The 23,826-nt window shown below is 37.7% G+C and overlaps 1 protein-coding gene across 4 annotated transcripts; it reads left to right on the forward strand.

The window, feature by feature from the left end:
- The first annotated feature begins 127 nt into the window (after nucleotides 1-127).
- On the forward strand, nucleotides 128-23,169 carry LOC106871969 (casein kinase II subunit beta). Of its 4 annotated transcripts, none has more exons than XM_089356179.1 (7): nucleotides 128-161; nucleotides 2,296-2,375; nucleotides 10,300-10,402; nucleotides 14,525-14,640; nucleotides 16,741-16,816; nucleotides 18,332-18,521; nucleotides 21,909-23,169. In XM_089356179.1, the coding sequence occupies exons 2-7, from the start codon at nucleotides 2,304-2,306 to the stop codon at nucleotides 22,015-22,017; spliced, it is 666 nt and encodes a 221-aa protein (XP_089212305.1). In that variant the 5' UTR covers nucleotides 128-161; nucleotides 2,296-2,303; the 3' UTR covers nucleotides 22,018-23,169. The 4 variants fall into 4 exon arrangements, with proteins under 4 accessions (XP_089212305.1, XP_014774254.1, XP_089212304.1 ...); XM_014918768.3 differs by having other exon boundaries at nucleotides 151-273; XM_089356178.1 differs by lacking the exon at nucleotides 128-161 and adding an exon at nucleotides 447-470.
- Nucleotides 23,170-23,826: the final 657 nt, after the last annotated feature.

Below are 23,826 nucleotides of genomic sequence, written 5' to 3' on the forward strand. Positions count from 1 at the left end.
TTTTTTCCTTTTTCAAAACAAATCTTTTTAGAAATACAAAATATATTTTAAAATATCAACATAATATTTTAAAAGGAATTATTAAAATTATTTAAAGGTTAATTGAATTAAAATCAAGGGACACTCATACCGCACCTACGCATGCGTAATAGTTACGGCAGGTAGATCTTATTTCCTAATTCCTTACCTTTGTGTTTTGTGTCTCTTGAGTAGCAGAAATTCTAAAGCTATTTCGCTCTATCTCCAATATTTTAAGGCATTCTAGTTACCTCGGTAAGCATCTATAATTATTTACCAATCTTCAAATTTCCTTAATCCATTCATGAAACGTAATATTGTCTCGAATCCTCAGCCTCCCTTCTGCCTTCACTGCAATCGACATCGGTTAAGATGGCCGGATGCTCTTCAGAGAATTTCGCCAAAATCTCTTGTATTCTTACCATTTAGAAATTACCTACGCACTTTTACACGTAATTTCTTTGCAGTCACTGATTTTAGAATTTCATTTTTTATCTCATAATAATAATATTTCTAAATGGCTTTTGGTAAGTGCCATATATAATCCCAAAAGACTTCTTGTCTCTATGATTGTCCTTTTTCTGAGCTGTCTTCTTCATAAGAGATGAATCACTGTTTCGCGAGGATTCCTCGTTGTTGGCGGGCACTGTTCTTGCTCTTAACTCGACTTTTGTTAAATATCTTTCTATTCTCTTACTTTGCTTTTAACGAGACGATCAAAAAAAGTCATTGAATTAAATATACATTTAAGTCAACCTCCCAAACATTATTATTATCATCATCATCATCATCATCATTATTATTATTATTATTATTATTATTATTATTATTATTATTATTATTATTATAAGGCGTTGAGCTGGCAGAATCGTTAACACGCCGGGCAAAATGCTTAGCGACATTTCCTCCGTTTGCACGTTCTGAGTTCAAATTCCGCCGACGTCGACTTTACTTTTCATCCTTTCGGGGTCGATAAATTAAGTACCAGTTGCGTACTGGGGTCGATTTAATCGACTGGTCCTCTTCCCGAATGTTTCTGGCCTTGTGCCTAGAGTAGAAAAAAAAATTATTATCATTATTATTATTTCCATCGTGACGAATATTATTTCAGCCACTGCAGTACCGGTCGCACTAATTTGTTATATTTCTGTGTTACCAATTAGTATTTATCTTTGTATAAATGCTTGCTATAACTATTGCGTATTTTATCCATTTAAAATTGCGTCTCTGCTTACTGAAACAATTCAGTATAAACCCTCGAGTAGGGAATTGAAATGTTTTCTACTTGTGGATTCAATGTATATATATATATATATATATATAGCAGAGTTGTGTTTTTATCAGGGTTTATAAACTTAGCTCGTTTAACCAATCTTAGTTGAAATATGAGCTATTGATTTAATTAATATTAAAAGTAAGATGGAAGTGATGAGATGACGTTACACCCATTTCAGAGAATATAGAATCACTTATTTCTTTACTGCCCACAAGGGGCTACACACAGAGGGGACAAACAAGGACAGACAAACGGATTAAGTCGATTGTATTGACCCCAGTGCGTAACTGGTACTTAATTTATCGACCCCGAAAGGATGAAAGGCAAAGTCGACCTCGGCGGAATTTGAACTCAGAACGTAAAGACAGACGAAATACCATATAGAATCACTATTCTGTCCAATATTTCACTTTATATCTTAAATTGCCTGTAGGAAAGAAATTGATGTCTGTTTAGTAAAAACTATTGCTTGTAACGTTGTTTTCATAACATTTCTTTTAATTCTAACTGAATTCTGGGAGTGAAACATTACGTCTGTTGAATTCCACAATTTTAGAATATTTATTTTTCTCCATGTCTAATTAATTTCAAGTGATCTAATCAGTATATTGTGAAAATATTCTTTTTTTTTTTTATCTGATGATAAGTTTATTATGACGTATAAAGTTATTGTTAAATATCTTTGCTGTTAAACATAAGTATCGAATCGTGCACACATGGTGATGACAAAATTTAACAAAAATCATATTTAGGACATTGTTATAAAAAATAGATTTGGTACCTCCATCATATAATCGGATGTACTATTTTACTATTGTTACATTAACTGTTTTGTGTACAAACTGATTATTTGTTGAAACTTATATCGATCATTTTGAGAAAACCATCATTGCTCTCATGTGGAGGCAAATATTCGGTAAATAATTTAATTACATATTTTAAACGAGTTTTACATGAATTGCTTATCTAAAGTTTTCTGTTTTTTCGTTTTTCCACTTCAGGATCTGATATGAGTAGTTCAGAGGAAGTCTCTTGGATTTCCTGGTTTTGTGGATTGCGAGGAAATGAGTTCTTTTGCGAAGTGAGTAGAGCTGATTCTATTGTCATTCTTTGTTAATTTGTTTAACAGTAATATTTAAAAAAAATATATGCCTCTCTGTAGGTGCTCGTTAGTAATTCTTTTAAATCACCCATTTTACAACATGACTTACTGCTTGTTCAGGGTTGGCCCTGGTGCCAAACGAGATAGAAAAAATTTTACACATATGCAAGACGAGAGATTCCTATGATGAAATAATTCCTAATAAGAGGAATTTTTCATTTGTATCGTACTTTCCATGTATAACACACAGGCATAAACTTTGAGCAATGAAATCTTGTCTTGGTGAGGAGTTTTGATATAATAATAGCAGATATAATTGTTGGTTGATTTCTCCAGCCATGCTTTACACCTTATAGAGAAAGCGGCAGTGCAGGATGAGTGCACATTGGTTTGGTGGCAGGCAATGAGTAAAGGAACGATCATCTATATTCTTTTACTTGTTTCAGTCATTTGACTGTGGCCATGCTGGAGCACCGCCTTTAGTCGAGCAAATCGACTCCAGGACTTATTCTTTGTAAGCCTAGTACTTATTCTATCGGTCGCTTTTGCCGAACCGCTAAGTAACGGGGACCTAAACACACCAGCATCGGTTGTCAAGCGATGTTGGACACACACACACACACACACACACCCAATGACTGGTGTAGCAGCATCATAGTCAACTGCTACAAAGGTAAAGGTGACGCTTTAGATACAAATAATTACAGAGGCATCAAGCTGTTAGATCAGGTTATGAAAGTTACAGAGAGGGTCATAGCCCCACTAATTAGGGAGCGAATCAATTTAGATGAGATGCAGTTTGGGTTCGTGCCAGGTAAAAGCACTACTGATGCCTTATTTCTAGTGAGACAGTTGCAGGAGAAATACCTAGCTAAGGATAAACCTCTGTACCTGGCTTTCGTTGACATGGAGAAAGCCTTTGACAGGGTCCCCCGATCCCTTATCTGGTGGTCAATGAGGAAACTTGGGATAGAAGAATGGTTAGTGAGAGCTGTGCGAGCCATGTACAGAGATGCTGCCAGTAAGGTGAGGGTTGGAAATGAGTACAGCAATGAATTCCGGGTAGAGGTAGGGGTCCACCAAGGCTCCGTCCTCAGCCCCCTCTTATTTACCATAGTCCTCCAGGCAATCACAGAGGAGTTCAAGACAGGTTGCCCCTGGGAGCTCCTCTATGCTGATGACCTTGCCCTAATTGTGGAGTCACTATCAGAACTAGAGGAGAAGTTTCAGGTGTGGAAGGAAGGTCTAGAATTGAAGGGCCTGAGAGTCAACCTAGCTAAAACCAAAATCCTAATAAGTAGGAAGGTAGATAAAACACAAACCCCTTCAGGTAGATGACCCTGCTCAGTATGTAGAAAAGGAGTAGGTAGTAACTCTATAAGATGTACCCGGTGCAAGCTATGGACACATAAGAGGTGCAGCAACATCAAAGGCAGGTTAACTAGCAAGTTAGTTTTTGTTTGTGGCAGATGTTCAGGTGCAATAAAGACTGCAAACAAACAGGAAACAACTTCTATCTCATTCCAGGGTGAAAAACTAGAGGTAGTCGATAGATTCCGCTATCTGGGCGACCAAGTTAGTAGTGGGGGTGGGTGCGCTGAAAGTGTAGCTGCTAGAATAAGAATAGCCTGGGCAAAGTTTAGAGAGCTCTTACCCCTGCTGGCGACAAAGGGACTCTCACTCAGAGTAAAAGGCAGACTGTATGACGCATGCGTACGAACAACCATGCTACATGGCAGTGAAACATGGGCTGTAACTGCTGAGGACATACGTAAGCTCGCAAGGAATGAAGCCAGTATGCTCCGTTGGATGTGTAATGTCAATGTGAATACCCGTCAGAGTGTAAGTATCTTGAGAGAAAAGCTGAACATTAGAAGCATCAGTTGTGGCGTGCAAGAGAGACGATTGCGCTGGTATGGACATGTGGTGAGAATGGAGGAGGATAGCTGCGTGAAAAAGTGCCACACCCTAACAGTTGAGGGAACCCGTGGAAGAGGTAGGCCCAGGAAGACCTGGGCTGAGGTGGTGAGGCAAGACCTTCGTACATTGGGCCTCATCGAGGCGATGACTACTGACCGAGACCTTTGGAAATGTGCTGTGCGTGAGAAGACCCGGCAAGCCAAGTAAGATCGTTGCCAGTGCCCCTGGACTGGTTCTTGTGCGGGTGGCACATGAGATGCACCATTTTGAGCGTGGCCGTTGCTAGTACCGCCTGACTGGCTCCTGTAGGATTTTCGAGCGAGATCGTTGCCAGTGCCCCTGGACTGGCTTGTGTGGGTGGCACATAAAAGACACCATTTCGTGCGGGTGACACGTAAAAGCACCCACTACACTCTCTGAGTGGTTGGCGTTAGGAAGGGCATCCAGCTGTAGAAACTCTGCCAAATCAGACTGGAGCCTGGTGTTGCCATCCGGTTTCACCAGTCCTCAGTCAAATCGTCCAACCCATGCTAGCATGGAAAGCGGACGTTAAACGATGATGATGATGATGATGATACCTATACACGACGGGCTTCTTTCAGTTTCCGTCTACCAAATCCACTCACAAGGCTTTGGTTGGCCCGAGGCTATAGTAGAAGACACTTGCCCAAGGTGCCACACAGTGGGACTGAGCCATGTGATTTGTAAGCAAGCTACTTACCACACAGCCACTCCTATGCCTATATGCACAATAGTGAGAGAGATTGAATCAGACAGGAGGAGGGGAGGAAGTGAATGCCAGTAGTTATAGAAGTTATACAAACGAGAAATTTTTAATTTAAGATATTTTTCTTTTGAAACTAAATATTTATTTTATTATAAGTACCAAGAAATTTAATGAAAGTTAATTTGTAATTATTGTATGTATGACATAATTCTTGTTATTACTCTTTGTGGCAAAAGTATACTCCCAAAGCTACCTGACATATGATGAGTAATACTCTAATTTCATGTAGAAATTACATTCACTTATCAATATTAGGATGGTGAGTTGGCAGAAACGTTAGTACGCTGGGTGAAATGCTTAATGGTATCTCGTCTGTCTTTGTGTTCTGACTTCAAATTCCACCGCGATCAACTTTGCCTTTCATTCCTTTTAGAGTCGATAAATTAAATACCAGTTGTGTACTGGGGTCGATCTAATCAACTGGCCCCCTCCCACAAAATTTCAGTCCTTGTGCTTAGAGTAGAAAAGAATATTAAATGATGTGTGGAAAAAGGGAGTTTAGTCAAATTTATTATAATTGCTCTATAAAATACAATAGAAAAAAATAGCTATAGATCTTAAAATGGAACTAACTAGAAAACAATTAGGATGTTGCCTTTTTAATATCACTTGGGCATCTTCTATAGTCTCAGACTGAACAAAGCCTTGTAAGTGAATTTGGTTGAAGGAAACTCCGTGTGTTTTGTGCCTCCACTGACAACTGTTGTTGGTTTGTTTACATCCCTGTAACTTAGCAGTTTAGCAAAAGAGATAGAATAAGTACCAGGTTTTAAGAAAAAAATGTACTGGGGTTGATTTGTTTGATTAAAATTCTTCAAGGCAATGCCCCAGCATGGCCGCAGTCCAATGACTGAAACAAGTAAAATAAAAGATAAAAATGCCATGTTGTTTACTTAAAACTCTTGTGTATTCTGAATGATTTGGGATTAAATAACAATGTGAGAAAAAACAGTACTGAAACCAATAAAAATTAAAAGAATCTATGCAAAACTAACAAGCAACCTGGATTGGGATTGGCTTCCAAATATGAAAGACGTAAATAGCAACAACAATTAATGAGGTCGTGAAAAATAGTCCTGTTAGTACAGGTCTCTGTTTAATAATAGAACTCAGGGTCGCTCTTAGTGTAACTTAAGAACTGGCTGTCAGTTTCACTCAACACCTTTTATGTATATATCTTTTTCTTGTTTCAGTCATTGGACTGTGGCCACGCTGGAACACAGCCTCAAAAGATTTTTTTTTTTTATTGGTCTAGTACTTATTCTATCAGTCTCTTATGCTGAACCACTTAGTTATGAAGGCACGAACCAACACTGATCGTGAAGCAGTAGTGGCAGGGAGGCACACACATGCACATATATAACAGGCTTCCACATAGTTTCCATCTACCATATTCACTCACAAGGTATTGGTAAACTCAGATCTTTGTAGGAGCCACTTGCCCAAGGTGCTGCACAATGGAACTAAACCCAAAACCACATGGTCACAAAGCAAGTTTGGTCACATGTCCAAGTTTGTGCCTGTATACAGAAAAGTTCCATTAATCTGGTATCCATAGTCCAGCAAACCTATTGTTCAGCACTTTTCATTGTGCTTCACTGTTTGTTCTTTATTAAATGCCGTCACTTGCAACCAACAATACTCTTTTTATTGTTTGCATTCAAGTTAAAAAGAAAAAAAACTGTGACTAATATGTCAGTGCTTTATAAATCTTTTCTTTGTAAAAGAGCACCAATCGATCGTGGCCGTTGCCAGCCTCCTCTGGCCCCTGTGCTGGTGGCACATAAAAAGCACCCACTACACTCTAGGAGTGGTTGGCGTTAGGAAGGGCATCCTGCTGTAGAAACAGTGCCAGATCTGACTGGAGCCTGGTGCAGCCTCCTGGCTTCCCAGACTCCAGTCAAACCGTCCAACCCATGCTAGCATGGAAAACAGACGTTAAACGATGATGATGATGATGATTGTCTATCCTTTAGTGAAAATATCTTCAAATATGAGTATATTCGCTTTCCTTTCAAGCAGTTGAGAAATGTATGAAAAGAAAGTATGCAAGAAGGCATGGTTTTAGGTTCAATCTCACTGCATGGTACCTTGAGCGAGTATCTTCATCTGTAGCCCCAAGTCGATAAGTGCTGGGGGGTGATTTGTTTAACTGAACTATTTGAAGACGTACCCCAGCATGACCACAGTCCATCCAGAAATGGAAATGTGATGATCGAAAGAGTGGAATCCTCAAGACTATTGTGCATGAATCTAACAGGTTTTTCAACAATATATGCCTTTAGCAGTTAAACCGGCCATGTCTGGTCTAAATAGTCTACCTGTTTTAAGTTTAAACTGACCAACACTGATTGGTCAGCCCTACAATCATCATCATTTAACAGTATGGGTTGGATGGTTTGACAAGAGCTTGCTAGCCAGAAGACTGCACCAAACTTCAGTGTCTGTTTTGGCATGGTTTTTATGGCTGGATGCCCTTCCTAACACCAGCCAGCCTGCCCACACACAGAGTGGACAGTGCTTTTTACATTGCACCAGCACATATGGGGTCAGTTTTGGCATATACAATCATATCGTAGAAATTTTGAAGCTACAAGATTATGCCTGATTAATTCAAAACAATGTGAATAAATAAGCTATAAATTGAAGAAAGAAATCTGAATGCTAAAGGATTAAGAAACGATAAAACAATTAATGCAATTTACAGCTGATTTATTGACAATCTTTAAAAAGGAAATTCAAAACTTGCTCTGTTAAATGCCATGTTATGTAAATAGTTTGCTGCATAACAATCCAAGGTCCAATATAAATTGGAAACAATAAGCAATTACTCAAGGATCTGGGAATCTTTTCCATGAAAATCATATATAGCTATGTCTAAAGGCACATATGGCTATGTGCTTAAGCTTTCTTTGTGACCATGTGGTTTTGGGTTTAGTTCTACTGTTCAACACCTTGGGCAAGTAGCTTCTACAAAGTCTTGGGCTGACCACCATCATCATCATCGTTTAACGTCCGCTTTCCATGCTAGCATGGGTTGGACGATTTGACTGAAGACTGGTGAAACCAGATGGCTACACCAGACTCCAATCTAAGTTGGCAGAGTTTCTACAGCTGGATGCCCTTCCTAACGCCAATCATTCAGAGTGTAGTGGGTGCTTTTACGTGTCACCCGCACGAAGGCCAGTCAGGCGGTACTGGTAACGGCCACGCTCAAAATGGTGTATTTTATGTGCCACCCGCACAAGAGCCAGTCCAGCGGCACTGGCAACGATCTCGCTCAAACGCTGAATTTGGTTGATGGAAACTGGAAGCAGGTTAGAACTGGCAACAGGAAGGGTATCTGATCATAGAAAATCTGCTTCAACAAATTCAGTCTGACTCATGGAAAATTGGGCGTTATGTGATGTTGTTTTCATCCTGGTCTGTTCTGATGGATTAGATCTATGATCAAAAGGCATTCTAACCATGACCATTCTGCATTGAATCTCCATTTTTAGAAATTAGGACCATAAGGAACTTTTGGCAGCTTGGAATGAGGATCAAGCCCACCAGTTTCAGTGTTACTTAACAAGTCATCAACATCTCACATGTTTCTCCCAAACTATTGATGGCTTCTTCAATAAATGTAAACAAAATATAGGCATGAGCATGGCTGTGAGGTAAGAAGTTTCAGATTCAGTCTCTGAGTGGCACCTTTGGCATGTGTCTTCTATAACCCCAGGCTAACCAAAGCCTTGTCAGTAGATGAGAACTGAAAAAACCCATTTTATATCATCCAAATGTGGTCGATGCCAGCCCCCTTGTCCCGACTGGCTCCTGTGCCGGTGGCACATGAAAAGCACTGTCCGAACGTGGCGGATACCAGTGCCAGTGGAACATAAAAAGCACCCGGTACACTCGGAGTGGTTGGCGTTAGGAAGGGCCTCCAGCTGTAGCAAAACACTGCCAGATCATATTGGAGCCTGGTTCAGCCTCCAGGCTTCCCAAACCCTCAGTCGAACCATCCAACCATCCAACCCATGCCAGCATGGAAAACGGACGTTAAACTATGAGGATTTTATATATGTATATATATGCACACGCACACACATTCATGTGTGTGTTACTGTCTTCTTGCCTAGACTTCACATGATAGTTGTAAACGAGTGTTACCATCATGCATGCAGTGTCCTGTTTCTAATTTTTCATGAAAACATGTCTGGTCTTGGAGAAATAATATCTTCGCGACAGGTGAGTGTTGGCGGCAGGAAGGGCATCTGACCATAGAAAAATCTGCCTTCACAAATTAAGTGCAAACATGGAAAAGTGGACATTAAAACAATGATAATTAAAAAAATTCATGACTGGCACAATTCATAGGATACCAATGTTGTGTAGGTTATTGTTAATATATAGAAACAAGACTATATTTTACTGTGAAGTTAGGTGTTAGGACTTTTTATGTAATTGATATATTTGTGAGAAATAGCAGTCAAATCTCTTTCCGTTTGTATCTACCACCTTAAAATGGATACATTGGTTAGAGTGAAAAGTACCATGTGAGCGTGATCGTTACCAGTGTTGCCTTACTGGCACTTGTGCCGGTGGTACGTGGAAAACAACATTCGAGCGAGGGTGATGCCAGTACCGCTGGACTGGCTCCTGTGAAGGTGACACGTAAAAACACCATGTGAGCGTGGCCTTTGCCAGTACTGCTTGACTGGCCCTCGTGCCGGTGGCATGTAAAAGCACCCTCTACACTCTGGGAGTGGTTGACTTTAGGAAGGGCATCCAGCTGTAGAAACTTTACCAGATCAGATTGGAGCCTGGTGCAGCCATCTGGCTCACCAGTCCCCAGTCAAACCATCCAACCCATGCCAGCATGGAAAGCGGACGTTAAACGATGATTATGATGAAGATGCTTGAAAAGAATATGGGTGTAGCTTGAATGAATTTGACTACTTATTTCCCTTCTTACTTAGGGTTTACCTGGGGTTAAATACCAATATCAATAATCTTATTGTAGTAGCAGTACTTTGGTGTTCTCTGTTCTACTAATTCTATTAATAATTATTTGCTAGCATACATTCGGTTATCGGTGAAAGAGTTAGTGTACATTTCTATAATTAGTGCTATTACTATGATACATATCTTTGCTGTTTTACTTTCTTAGCATGTAATTTGTGTAATTAATCTTTTATTTATTTATTGCAGGTTGATGAAGATTATATTCAAGACAAATTCAACTTAACAGGTCTCAATGAACAAGTCCCTCATTATAGACAGGCTCTGGATATGATATTAGACCTCGAGCCAGGTACTCAATCTATTGGCTTTTGTCTTGGTTCTTAATTTAAAAATTTTTTTTTTCCATGAGACACATCCATTATACTCTTGGAATGGTTGGTGTTAGGAAGGGCATCCAACCAGAGAAACCATGCCAAACCAAACTGGAACTTAGTGCAGCTCTCTGGCTTACCAGTTTCAGTCGAACTGTCCAACCCATGCCAGCATGGAAGCAGACACTAAATGATGATGATGACTATGACCAAATGATCAAGCTATTCAATTAGGTGCACTTGGGGATGTGAATGACTTTGTGGTTAAGAAGTTCCCAGTTCAATCCCTCTGCACAGTACATTGGACAAGTGGCTTTTTCTATAGCCTTGAGTTGTTCCAAGCCTTGTCAGTGAAATTCAATAGAACTAATTCATCTCCCTGTTTCACCCTCTATTGCCTTTTCATCTACTATGTTGTAAACATTCAGTTAAGGTCTCCAATCTGAAGATAACACATGGGTACCTCCTTTGCCAGTTTTGGAAACCCTGCAAAAATTTCATGAGTGCTACCTTGCTATGCTTTAAACTTTTAAAATGTTACTTATTTTTGTTGTGTTTTGTATCAAAACCCTTCTACTTTATTGTGACACAGTTAAGCTTACAGCTGAGGATAAGTATCAGATCATTCTGATCAAAGTTTGATCTGAACTCTTTGACTACAGACTCTGTATGTGGTGACTAGTATATACAACAGCTTGTTAAAGATTCAGCTCATTGCATTAAGACCATTCAATATCATGGAATACTTTTGACCATGAGACATTGTAAAGAAACAGATATTATAACTGGAGATGAAAATTCATCTGGTTGTTCAGTTTGAACTTTGAGCAAGAATAATGAGGTTTCTCTAAATCAGAGAAATTAGAAATTAGTTGCTAATTAGATTAAAAATATTAAAAGCATCAGCTGCAATAGAGATGCAATTTTCAATATCGTTTTAACCTCCACTTTTCTATACTTGCATGGGGCAGATGTAACTTGTTTGAGGTAGATTTTCTGTGGCCAAATGCTCTTCCTGTTACCAACACTCTTCTGTTTTCGAGGAAAGTAACATTTTTCCCATCTTGCTTTCAACATTGAACAACTCTATGGCTTGGCATGTTTACTTGGATATATTGTAAACAAATGATGCCTTTTTTTTCAATTAGTGTATACCTGTTAAGACAAGGGGGAGACACTCATAAGTACAGATGTATATGGAATGGGCTTCTCACTGTTTCCATCTACCAACTTCACTCACAATGCTTGATTAACCCATGTCTGTAGAAAACACTGACAATACCCACACAGTGGGAATGAACAGTTAAATGTAGTTTGCTTCTTAACCATATAGCCATGCCAGCATTTATTCCTGTTGTATAAAAATATATCATTACAGTTGACTGGTTATTAGTAAAACCAGTAGCTTTTGGTGAGATCAAAACAGTTCCTTGCTAGTATTAATCTAATAAATTTGATGTCTCTGTAAATGTCAATCATTAAATATTTGTGTTTAGGAGATCATTTTACAGTGGTTTGCAGATTGTATTATTTTGTTGTGATGGCTTTCTTGTGACATCAGTCAGCATTTCTCTCACAGATAAACTGTTGTAATATTTGCACTTTTTAGCTTGCATAAGAAATTAGCAGAGATTGTTGCATTCCTAATTCACTTCAGCACAGCAGATCTTGGATGTGATAATGCACAAAGCTTTTACATTAGTTTCAAATGCAGTCCATTTTCATGAGAAACATGTCGCTTTGCATTCGGAAAGAACATGAAAATATAGTTGAGACGTTTTGAATATATTTCCAAGTGTTTGTGAAGTTATAGTATAGAAGGGAGGTAACTTTTTTTCAGTGTCGCTGTATGCATATATGGGTGGACAAACGTGCTTTGTCCATAGTTTAGAATTTGTTTGCACCTCCAAACAGTCATCCTAATGTTAGAAAGGACCAAGAGTCCTGTTCATAGCATCAGAACTTGCTTCCTTGTTTTAGAAAAAAAAGACATTCAGGGAAAAGTAAAAGAGAGAATAGAGTAGTTGCTGTTTAACTCCATATCAACCTTCATGCAGCGGAATGGACATAAATTTCAATGTTATGTAAACACTCGAAAGAAATATGAAGATAAGGTAGAAGTATATCAGATAAACTAGATTACCTAAGTACAGATAGGCTATATATAGTCAAAAAAAAAAAAGAAAAAGAAGGTAGCTGCTTTAGATTCTATATCATATGGCTACCTTCACAAATTTAGACAGTGTATACTCCTTCACTAACACAAATGTACTAACTGAAAGACATAGGTAAGTTTTCTATGACTGTCATGTTCTTAATTGCAAAGCAAATGAAAATGTGAAAGTTTTCAGAACTAATTTTTACTGAAATTGTATTGTGATTGTATATGTTCTAATTTAAGTGTGACTGCTGGCTGTTAATAGCTTGTGTAAACTCTATTATCACATTGTATCTGTCCAAGCTTCTTCACTGTGAAGATCTGTTTTCTTGTGTTAGACGATGATGGGGATGACTGCGTTAATAAAGACCAGCTGGAGCAGGCTGCTGACATGCTTTATGGACTGATTCATGCTAGATATATCCTAACAAATGCTGGTCTCAGTACTATGGTAAGAATTTGTCTGCTTCCTGCCATGACCCTGTCTGATGGAATGTTCATTTTGTTTTCAAAAGAAATTTGTTGTTCTTGTCTCACACCTTGCATATGACATTCTCAATTTGAACTGCCTTCAAGTGTGTTTGTTTTTCTGTCTGACTTTAATATTTGTTTCATGAAAAGAGAGGGGGGGAAATCTGAAGATAATATTTTAGGACGGCTAAATTTTACTGCTGTCTTTAGGCTGAAATAGAATATATTTTAGTGTTTCATATTTATATAATTTATTGCATTGCATCTGAAATGAAGGGTTTGCCTCTAGCTTATGATGAGTTAGAACCATCAATCAAGATCTATGAAATTGATGCAGGTGATACGGTGCTTCAGCAGTTAGCAGTTAGGATATTGTGGAATTATGTAGCAGATGAATACATATTCTAAGGAAGTGGCATTTTCTATGACACGCATATTTTCCTTAGCAAAAGGATTCTAATAGTCTGAGAAAATTGAAGATGTTTGATTAACTAACCAATTGCAAGATCTTAAAGCCATTTGAATTTTAAATACTTGCTTCCCAACCACATGCTTATGAATTCAGTCCCATTGCATGGCACCTTGGGCAAGTGTTCTGGGCCAACCAAAGCCTTATCAGTGGATTTGGTAGATGGAAACTGAAGGGAACCCATTGTATATATATGTATATGCGTTGTTGTATGTAGGTGTTGAAGATGCAACAACTGAAGATTTTTCGATCTTGATAACATAGGGAACTTACGTACTGTAGAAGAAAGCAAATGAAGACCAGAAGTACAGGACCGCAGTAAATGATTGATTAGAAATGTGATTACATGTGCCCTTGCCTTGACATTGTGTGGTAGTTGTAGATGAATGTCACTGTCATTGCAAGCAGTGTCATTCTCTAAAAACATGTCTTGCTTGGAAATGGGTGAGAATTAGTGGCCAACAGACCATCTTGCTGTAGAACACCTGCTTCAATAAACTCCATGCATGCATGGAAAAGAGAGGGGGTGGAGTTAAAATGATTATGATGATGTAAATTTAGTAACTAGGTATAAGAAGTATGGATAATACATTAACTAACTTATAACTGATCAACTGATTAGACAATTACTTAGTCCTGAGAATCTTGAATGTCATATGCTGCAATTCAATATATTTTATTGCCATTAGAGGCATGGCTTTTTTTATATAGAGAATTTAGATATGATTAAAGGAGTTGTGCATTTTCTCCTCCCGCAATTTCTGGTTATAATTTTTGTAGTGGTGTTTTGTTTTTTTTTTGTTTTTTTTTAAATATGAATTTTGCAAGTTTGCATCCGTTTCCAAAATTCTTTTTTCTTTTTTTGCTGTTTTATTTTTATTACACATACACAGAGACACACACACACACACACACACACACAGTAATTCCTTTCTGCAGGGTTTGTTGATCGGAACTGGTTGGGCGAGAGTTGATGGCTGTAAATGATTTATCTTTATACAGATGATGAACTTGAAGATAATCCAAACCAAAGTGATTTGATTGAGCAAGCTGCTGAGATGCTGTATGGTTTGATCCATGCACGCTACATAATGACAAATAGGGGCATAGCTCAAATGGTAAGCTTAGCCGTTAACCAGCTTTTTTATTTTCTATTGCTGTTCTATTTAAAATACATTTTCAGATTTAGCTTAAGGCTTCCCCCTAGTGTGTAGCGTCGTATTCACACATTTAATTCTCTTTAGGATCGTTTAAAGACGGTTGGGAATGGAATGTTAATATTAACAGTTTCTTTAACCCATTAGCATTTAAACCAGCTATGTCTGGCTTAAATATTCTACCTGTTTTATGTTCAGACCAAACAGATCCAGCCTCTCACATCTACCTGACGATGTTGTTCTGAAACTAAATAATCATATCATCGAAATCTGAGCTATGAGATAATGCATGATTAATTCAAAACAATGTCATTGGATAAGTGTTACATTTGACAGAGTAATCTGAATGCTGATGGGTTAAAATTATCATCTCCTGTTGTTTGAATATGAATTTTTATCAGAATTAATTATGGGTTTAAATTTTGAAGATATTCTGTCTCAAACAACCTAGTTATCTTTTCATCAGTTAGTAAAACTTCATCTAGCAATGGGAGTAAATATCTAAGCGTACAGCTGCATCCATTCTAGTATGATCAGGTATTTGTAATGGGTTTGTTAGCTTGGTTTGGCTACATGATTGCTGTATTTTATTTCTGCTTACTAAACCATCATTTTAACCTTTTTTAAGTTCTGTGGTTTATTCCTGTTTTCTTACACCCAATAAATCCCAACTACGGTACTAACTGTCTCCACTCTTATATCTTAATTAAATCTTTAGTTCATTTAGGGCATGCCAAAAATTAGCAAAATACTTCTTACTGCTTCAATTTTTGTGAATATTTGAAAAAAACTATTTTATCAAATGTTAATAAATGCTGTTGGAAATGTCTTTGTAAATATCTTAAGCAAAAATTGACAATAGAATTGTAAAAATGCATTTATAGAATGGACCTGTTTCAACAGAGGGTTTCCTATAATGATTGTTTGATTTGCTGCATATAGCAGCCAAATTTCTCTAACATTACACCTTACAGTCTTGGAAAAGAAAAGAACACATTGGATAATGAAGTCCTACATATCCTTAAACCATTGGTATGATCATGGTTGAATGCCTTTCACTATAGGTCTACTTGATCAAAGCACAGGCCAAATGGATAAAAAGTTCACATCGCCTTCCATATTAATTTTCTACAAGGCATGCTAGGCAAGTTGTTTTCTACGATAGCTGTGAGTCACTTTAGACCTTAAGTGAGTTGAAGTAGTCAAATGACTGAAACTAGTAAAAGTATATTACTTTCTTATGGTAAACATTATCCAAAATGTACTTTAGACGTATTGATATTACTGTTGATTTAGCCCTTAGAGAAATCTCTTCTTAATCTTACATGCTAGCAAGATCCTGGGCCAACTCTTGCTGCATCAGCTCATAGGAAATGTGTAGGTATGTGAGGAATGATTAATAATTTCTCATGCTAAAGTCTCTGGAAAATTTGGTTTCCAAGCATGAAGCGAAGTGCATTTTAATCCAGTGTGAATCAAAAGCAATTGTTCAGTTTATTTCTATTATCATCAATAACATGCCTTTAAAATGAGTCTTGCAGGATTTAGTTCCATCCTTATACAATCTTGCTGTTGTTGATTTAAACCTGCACCTGTTAACTACTGGGGTTGATTTGACTGTACTCTTTCCCCTCAATTTGTAGCTATGCAACTATAATTAGTGTGATATAAACATTTATTCTAAATATAGGATAATGGTTACTACACACTTGTAAATAGATTTATGCATTCCTTAAACTCAATTTTTTAAATTTATATTCTTTGTTTTATGTTTGCCTGCAGTAAAATGTTTGGAACACAATTATTATATGATATGTAGCTTTAGAAAACTTGCTTTACTGCAGAAACAAATACACTGAAATTCTAATTCAGCATCTAAATTAGTATAAAATAATTATAAACCTCTATTATAAGAATATAGACAACTATAGAATTAAACTACTGTTTAGAAGTGGTCTGCAGTGAATTAGAACTGTAGTATAACCATTTGATTTATGAAACAAATATTGCCACCTAGCAGTACATCACCTGTATTTCATAAAGACATTGTTGTTTTGACAGATTGAAAAATGGCAGCAAGGTGACTTTGGTTACTGTCCTCGGGTTTATTGTGAGAACCAACCCATGCTACCTATTGGTAAGTTTGCTGATTAAGTTCTCATGTCAGTCCTCATCGAATAGTTGAGTTGCGAAAGTGTTGCTGTCATGAATTGAAACACCATTACTGATTTTGCATGCTTATGGTTGAGGTATATTTTTATTTTTCACCTCTTAAAACATTACCTAGAAGCCAATACCAGTCCATCGTCCAGTTTATCACCATCACTTAGCACCTGAAAGTGGGAGCTTGGAAAACGGTCATTGATATTTCCCTTCTCTGACTAAGCTTCTGGGGTGGGGGGGACCGTTGATTAGAAAAACTAATTTGCAAGGATTCATATTCTACATATCCTAATACATTTGTATTCAGTACATTTTCTAATTAGGGAATCTAGCTGTAGAAACTCTGCCAGATCAGATTGGAGCCTGGTGCAGCCTTCTGGCTTGCCAGTCCTCAGCCAAATCGTCCAACCCATGCTAGCATGGAAAGCGGACGTTAAACAATGATGATGATGATGAAATGGTAACTTGAAATGTTCATGCCTTTTCTCAGCTCATAAGTAATCTAAATGGAATAGCTACTTTTCAAATGGATTATAGGCTTGGCCCAGCAGGAGCTCTGTTTCATGTGTACACACTCTAGTTAAAATGAATGAGATAGTTATATAAAAATGACTGCTCAAACAATTCACTGTCCCTTTTATGTATTTATGAAAGCAAGTGTTAAAGAAAGAACGAAGTGAATTTATTAAAAGTGTTGTTAATTTATTAAAAATTTCTTAACATTGAATTTGGATAGTCAGATTAACTATGACTATGTTAGTTATGTTTTTTAACTGAGTGTTTACTGCTTAGCTGACATGTTGCTGAGGGACTGACTAAGAGATAATTCATTGTCTAGTGGCCACTGGCAGGCTGACAGCTTAATGAACTGGCTAAGTGAACCTGGATCGTTTATGCATAGTGAAAACCTTATGCTGAGTGCTCATGGAGTTTATTTGAAAGGTTTAATGGTTGTGTATTTTGTTAAGTGTAGGAATGTCTATGACCGGTTTATTCATAAAATTTGTAAGTTTAAATTTTACTTTGTCAAACTTGTTGCTGAAAACTAGTGTGTGACTTTACAGAGTTGTCTTTAAAAAAGCAATATTGTATTGCTGTTGCCAGTACCGCCTGACTGGCCTTCGTGCGGGTGACACGTAAAAGCACCCACTACACTCTCTGAGTGGTTGGCGTTAGGAAGGGCATCCAGCTGTAGAAACTCTGCAAAATCAGATTGGAGCCTGGTGTTGCCATCCGGTTTCACCAGTCCTCAGTCAAATCGTCCAACCCATGCTAGCATGGAAAGCGGACGTTAAACGATGATGATGATGAGCCCTTAAAAGAAAAAAAGGTTAAATATTTTCTTATTCTTGTGAGTTTTATTTTTTCATTCTAAACCGATAATTATTTTGTTGTTATTGCTTAGGCATGTACAGTATGAAGAATCATTTTTTTTCTTCTTTTCTGAATACTGCAACTATTTAAGTTATTCCCCTTGTGTATTTAACAGGTCTCACTGATGTACCTGGTGAAGCAATGGTGAAGCTGTACTGTCCAAAATGCCAAGATGTTTACACACCTAAGTCTTCTCGTCATCACCACACGGATGGAGCATATTTTGGCTCTGGTTTCCCACACATGTTGTTCATGGTCCATCCAGAATACAGACCTAAGCGTCCTGCAAACCAGTTTATTCCAAGGTAGAGTGCTGATTGCTTTTCACCAGCAATAATCTGACAGTAGGGAATCTGTGTGTGTGTATGTATATATATATATATATATACTCTTTTACTCTTTTACTTGTTTCAGTCATTTGACTGCGGCCATGCTGGAGCACCGCCTTTAGTTGAATCAAATCGACCCCAGGACTTATTCTTTGTAAGCCTAGTACTTATTCTATCAGGTCACTTTTTGCCGAACCGCTAAGTTATGGGGATGTGAACACACCAGCATCGGTTGTCAAGTGATGCTGGGGGGTGGGACAAACACATACATATATATACATATATACGATGGACTTCTTCCAGTTTCCGTCTACCAAATCCACTCACAAGGCTTTGGTCGGCCCGAGGCTATAGTAGAAGACACTTGCCCAAGGTGCCACGCAGTGGGACTGAACCCGGAACCATGTGGTTGGTAAGCAAGCTACTTACCACACAGCCACTCCTGCGCCTATATATATATATATATATGTATATTTTTTCGCTTGTTCCAGTCATTTGACTGCAGCCATGCAGGAGCACTGTCTCCTAGTTGAATAAATTGAGCCCAGGACATACTCTTTGTGAGTCTAGTACTTATTCTGTTGGGCTCTTCTGCGAAACTGTTAAGTTACGAGGATGTAAACTCACCAACATTGGTTGTCAAGCGATGGTGGAGAACAAACACACACGTGCATGTGTGTGTGTGTTCCCCCACCATTGCTTGACAACTGATGTTGGTGTGTTTACATCCTGATAGCTTAGTGGTCTCTTTCTCTCTATCTATCTATCTATCTATATATATATATATATATATATATATAAAGTAGTTGTATACTGCCAACTTAACGTGACAGTCCCAATAAGGGAATATACTACTGTTGTTTAACCCTAGGAAGCCAGACTGCTTCCTATTAGGCCTTGACACAATTTCTGTGCCCTTATCCATACAAGGGGGAGACAAACTCCTCCAACCAGCCCAGCCTGCATTCAGGGACATGTTTCTGAGTCTTTGCTCGTCATCAGCCTGAAGTAGCACGGCAGGCTAGCTGAAGAAATCTATCTAAGCTTTGTATGGATATACTATTTCAGTGAAATACTATTCACTGGTAAATATATACATACATACATACACACGACAGGCTTTCAGTTTCTGTCTACCAAATCCACTCACAAGGCTTGAGGCTATAGTAGAAGACACTTGCCCATGGTGCCAAGCAGTGGGACTGACCCAGAACCATGTGGTTGGGAAGCAAGCTTCTTTATTTCATATATATTGGCCATTAAGGCCTTACAAAGAGGGGACGAACAAGGACAGACAGACATAAAGAAGCTGCGGGCTGGACATAGACATTAATGAGATGGTGATAACAAAAAGAATGAAATAGAAATGGGAGGGGCGCCGGCGCCCACCGACCAATGACCCTTGAAAACCTTGTTCAGTACAATTCATTAATTCATTATTATAAATCATTATAGCAAACTTCCTACCACACCTGTCCCTATACATAAATATAAATTCTATGTAATTGCAATCCTAACTGTCATCATAACTCTATGAATAGTTTTTGTTTTAATGGTTTCAATTATGTAACAACCAACCAGTTACTTGGGCTAAAGATATGTTACTAGTTCACAGGGACTTCAACATTTTGTGGCCATATCTCTAATGAAATACACAGCTTGTGTGTTTGTTTATTTCAAAAACAATTGAGAATTTAGGATTTGCTGAAACGATTGGTTCATTGTCAAGCTAGTGTTAAGAAAATGATTTAACAAAAAGGTTCTAGCATATTAAGATGGAAGGTTTATTTTGAAATATAAGCATTTTAGATGTTGTGTACCAAAGACTCAGAAGTGGTATGGAAGGGAGTTAAACCATTTCATTACTATATTTCTGTGCTTAAATTAAATATGGACTGCTTTCATAAGACAACTTTTTCATTTATCAAAATATATAAAAATGATATTTGGAACACAGCTAAAGTTTTTACATATATCTATTATGGAATTTTTGTCTCAGACTACTTTAATTACAGATAAGTACAAGAAAATTAGTGAACCATTAGTTATACTCTTTTACTTGTTGCAGTCATTCGATTGTGGCCATGCTGGAGCACCGCCTTTAGTCGAGCAAATCGACCCCAGGACTTATTCTTTGTAAGCCTAGTACTTATTCTATTGGTCTCTTTTGCCGAACCGCTAAGTTGCGGGGACGTAAACACACCAGCATCGGTTGTCAAGCGATGTTGCGGGGACAAACATATACACACACATACATATATATACGACGGGCTTCTTTTAGTTTCCGTCTACCAAATCCACTGACAAGGCTTTGGTCAGCCTGAAGCTAGCACTTGCCCAAGGTGCTACACAGTAGGACTGAACCCGGAACCATGTGGTTGGTAAGCAAGCGACTAACCGCACAGCCACTCCTGCGCATATATTATTGAAACCTTTTTAAATATCATCATCATCATCATCGTTTAACGTCCGCTTTCCATGCTAGCATGGGTTGGACGATTTGACTGAGGACTGGCAAGCCAGAAGGCTGCACCAGGCTCCAATCTGATTTGGCAGAGTTTCTATAGCTGGATGCCCTTCCTAACGCCAACGACTCCGAGAGTGTAGTGGGTGCTTTTATGTGCCACCTGCACGGGAGCCAGTCTAGCGGCACTGGCATGACATAAAATTATTTCTCTGGCTACATTATTTAGTTTATTAAATGCTTTTATTTATTGCAAAAATGCTCTTAATTCCCTTCATTTTGTAATTCATTTTTGCTGTTATATATGACTTGGAGTGAAATTAATAAGCAAATAGTGCAAATTGCTTTAAAGCACAGCCTTTCTGGCCAATATCTCCTTAGAAGTTTCAAATCTCAGGTTAATTCAAGTTAGAAATTCTACCACTTCAACTTTAATCACAGGAATGATTCGGTTCGGTTTCTTGAGAAAAAGAAATAGATCTTCACTTTTGCTTACATTGTCCAGCTTCTTTAAACCCTAGAAATTCAAGCAAGTGGTAGAATTTCTCGCTCTTTCCTCTTGCCTTTAGCAGCTCACCTGCGACGGTCCGTCACCCTGTCCAGGTGGGGAACCTATACACCAATGAAACCAAGAAACCTGCCCTTATGAGCCGAGCATGGCTCGAGAAGGAACAAACAACAATGAAAATAGAAGGAAGGTGTTCTTGAGAAGGAACTGATGGTACATGTATTTTTTTAAATGCTTTGAATTCTTAGTATGAGAGTTTAAAGGAAGTTACAAGACTATTCTTGAAGTATTTGTTTTGGGTTTTTTTTGTTTGTCTAAAACCCTTGAGTCTGCTGTAGCAGTCTGTATTCATCTGATTATCTTTTAATCTCGCATTCATATATATTTTCAGATTATATGGTTTCAAGATTCACCCATTAGCATATCAACTCCAGTATCAGGCTGCTGCCAATTTCAAAATGCCCATTAGGGGAATGGGACACAGTAATAGCAAAAGGTAGGCTACTGTGTCAACCACAAGTGCCGACTCTGAGCAGACCAGCTGTCAGTTCCTGTAAAAAAAGAAAAAAAAAAATTGTATCTTTGTTACTGACAAAAACTCTTCCTGTCTCTTTTATTTTTTTTTTCTCCCCCTTTTTTTTTATATATATAGCAATCAGTTCTGAAATGTCATCTAGCTGCAACCATTTGTAGTTAACCTGCTGTTACTATGGAAATTCCAGCTGGTTTTTTTTCTGTAATCTGCACGTGGAAGTGTTTCAAAAGATGGACAAACAACTACTTTGGAAGTGGAAGGAAAAGCAAATACCATTCTGATACCTATAGTAATTATTCTGGAGACTGTTTTCTCATGTTTCTCTGGTTTTCTGACTGAAATCATAAACTGTATTAAATTGTTTTGATATTTTTTGCATCTCTCCTTAATGCTTAAGACAATTATTAGCATTGAAAATGAAGAAATCAGACGGAGAATGGAAATGACAAATATTACATTGGTGTGTGTGTCTGTGATATACACGCTATTTTAATAGCTACAATCAGCGTTATTATCCACCATCACTGAGTCATTGGTGATCTGTACAGCTTGTACAGAACAACTGCTGGGTCTATCAAGTGCTGAGCAAATCTTAACCCTTCCATAGTGTTTGTTAATCACCTGATCTTGACTCTGTATACTGTGAATATATGCAACATTTACTTTATACAATTTCTCCCTAAGTAATAGAAAAATTTTATTTTTAATTTAAATTTTATTTCACTGACTGACTTCATCTGGTTTCTGTTTTAGATAAAGGGGTGGGGTTTTTTTTTTGTCTTTTTTTCTCTCTTCTCACTGGCCCTTTCATCATTACTACCTCCATCCCCCTCATCATCAAATGTAAACACACCCAAATGACTTAATACATACAATATAAAGCAAACTAAATTTTTCTTTCTAACTTATTTTTCCCATCAAAACTAATAACAATGGATGTTAGACCACAAGGAGATCTAACTCAATTACAGTTTTATATAAATGAATATATATAGATATGAAATTCACGTCTTCTCTTTCCTCCAAATTAATTTCACTCACGTTTTCCTTGTTAGAAAGCTTGCGGTGACTGTATATTTATGCATCAATAAAATCAACTCTTCTATCTTTTAACACATCTGACTTGCTTTAGCTGGTTTTTCATTACTAATCAATTCTAGATGCTGGCAACCAGCTCACAGTTACCTCAGACCACAGTAATCTTACAGGTATAATTTTTGTCTTTGTCTGGGGATGTTTTTTTTTTTTTTTTTTTTTTTTTCACCCATTAAGAAAATTTGGTATGTGGGGGTTGGCAAGTATTACAAAAACCAAATTATTGTGTACATAATTTGAATAAAATGACAAATCCTAAAAATTTCTGCTGTCATAGAGAATTCTTTGTCATTTTTGTTTTTAATGTTGAATCAAAATTGCAATGATCATTAGTCCTGTTGTTGCTTTTTGCCCTAGGTCAGACCTGTTATTAATAAGAAATCCAGCAGGTATTGGTTATCTTGTTACATTGCCTAATGTTTTCTCCCTTGCAAGACGAAAATTTGGTAGCTATTTCTCTCCAGTCATTTAACCATGTAGAAACTGTTTAGATGTCTTGTTTGGTTGGTGCTAAACACGTTAAATCCTTTCACTTGTTTCAGACATTGTAGTAGTGTGTTGCCATGCTTGTGCATTACTTTCAAGAGTCTGGTTTATCATATCAGCTCATGAATCTCTGAGATGTGTTCTTTTGTGGGACATAAAGGAACATGTCTTAAACAATATTGAGTTGTTTGGT

The sequence above is a fragment of the Octopus bimaculoides genome, chromosome 8 (genome assembly GCF_046866305.1).
Source record: "Octopus bimaculoides isolate indiv1 chromosome 8, ASM4686630v1, whole genome shotgun sequence".
In the NCBI taxonomy this organism is placed as follows: Eukaryota; Metazoa; Mollusca; class Cephalopoda; order Octopoda; family Octopodidae; genus Octopus; species Octopus bimaculoides.

Coding starts and splice junctions, on each gene's coding strand:
- LOC106871969 (XM_014918760.3), top strand. Junction 14,641..16,740: donor ATAGGGGCATAGCTCAAATG/GTAAGCTTAGCC, acceptor TTGTTTTGACAG/ATTGAAAAATGGCAGCAAGG. Junction 18,522..21,908: donor GCAAACCAGTTTATTCCAAG/GTAGAGTGCTGA, acceptor ATATATTTTCAG/ATTATATGGTTTCAAGATTC.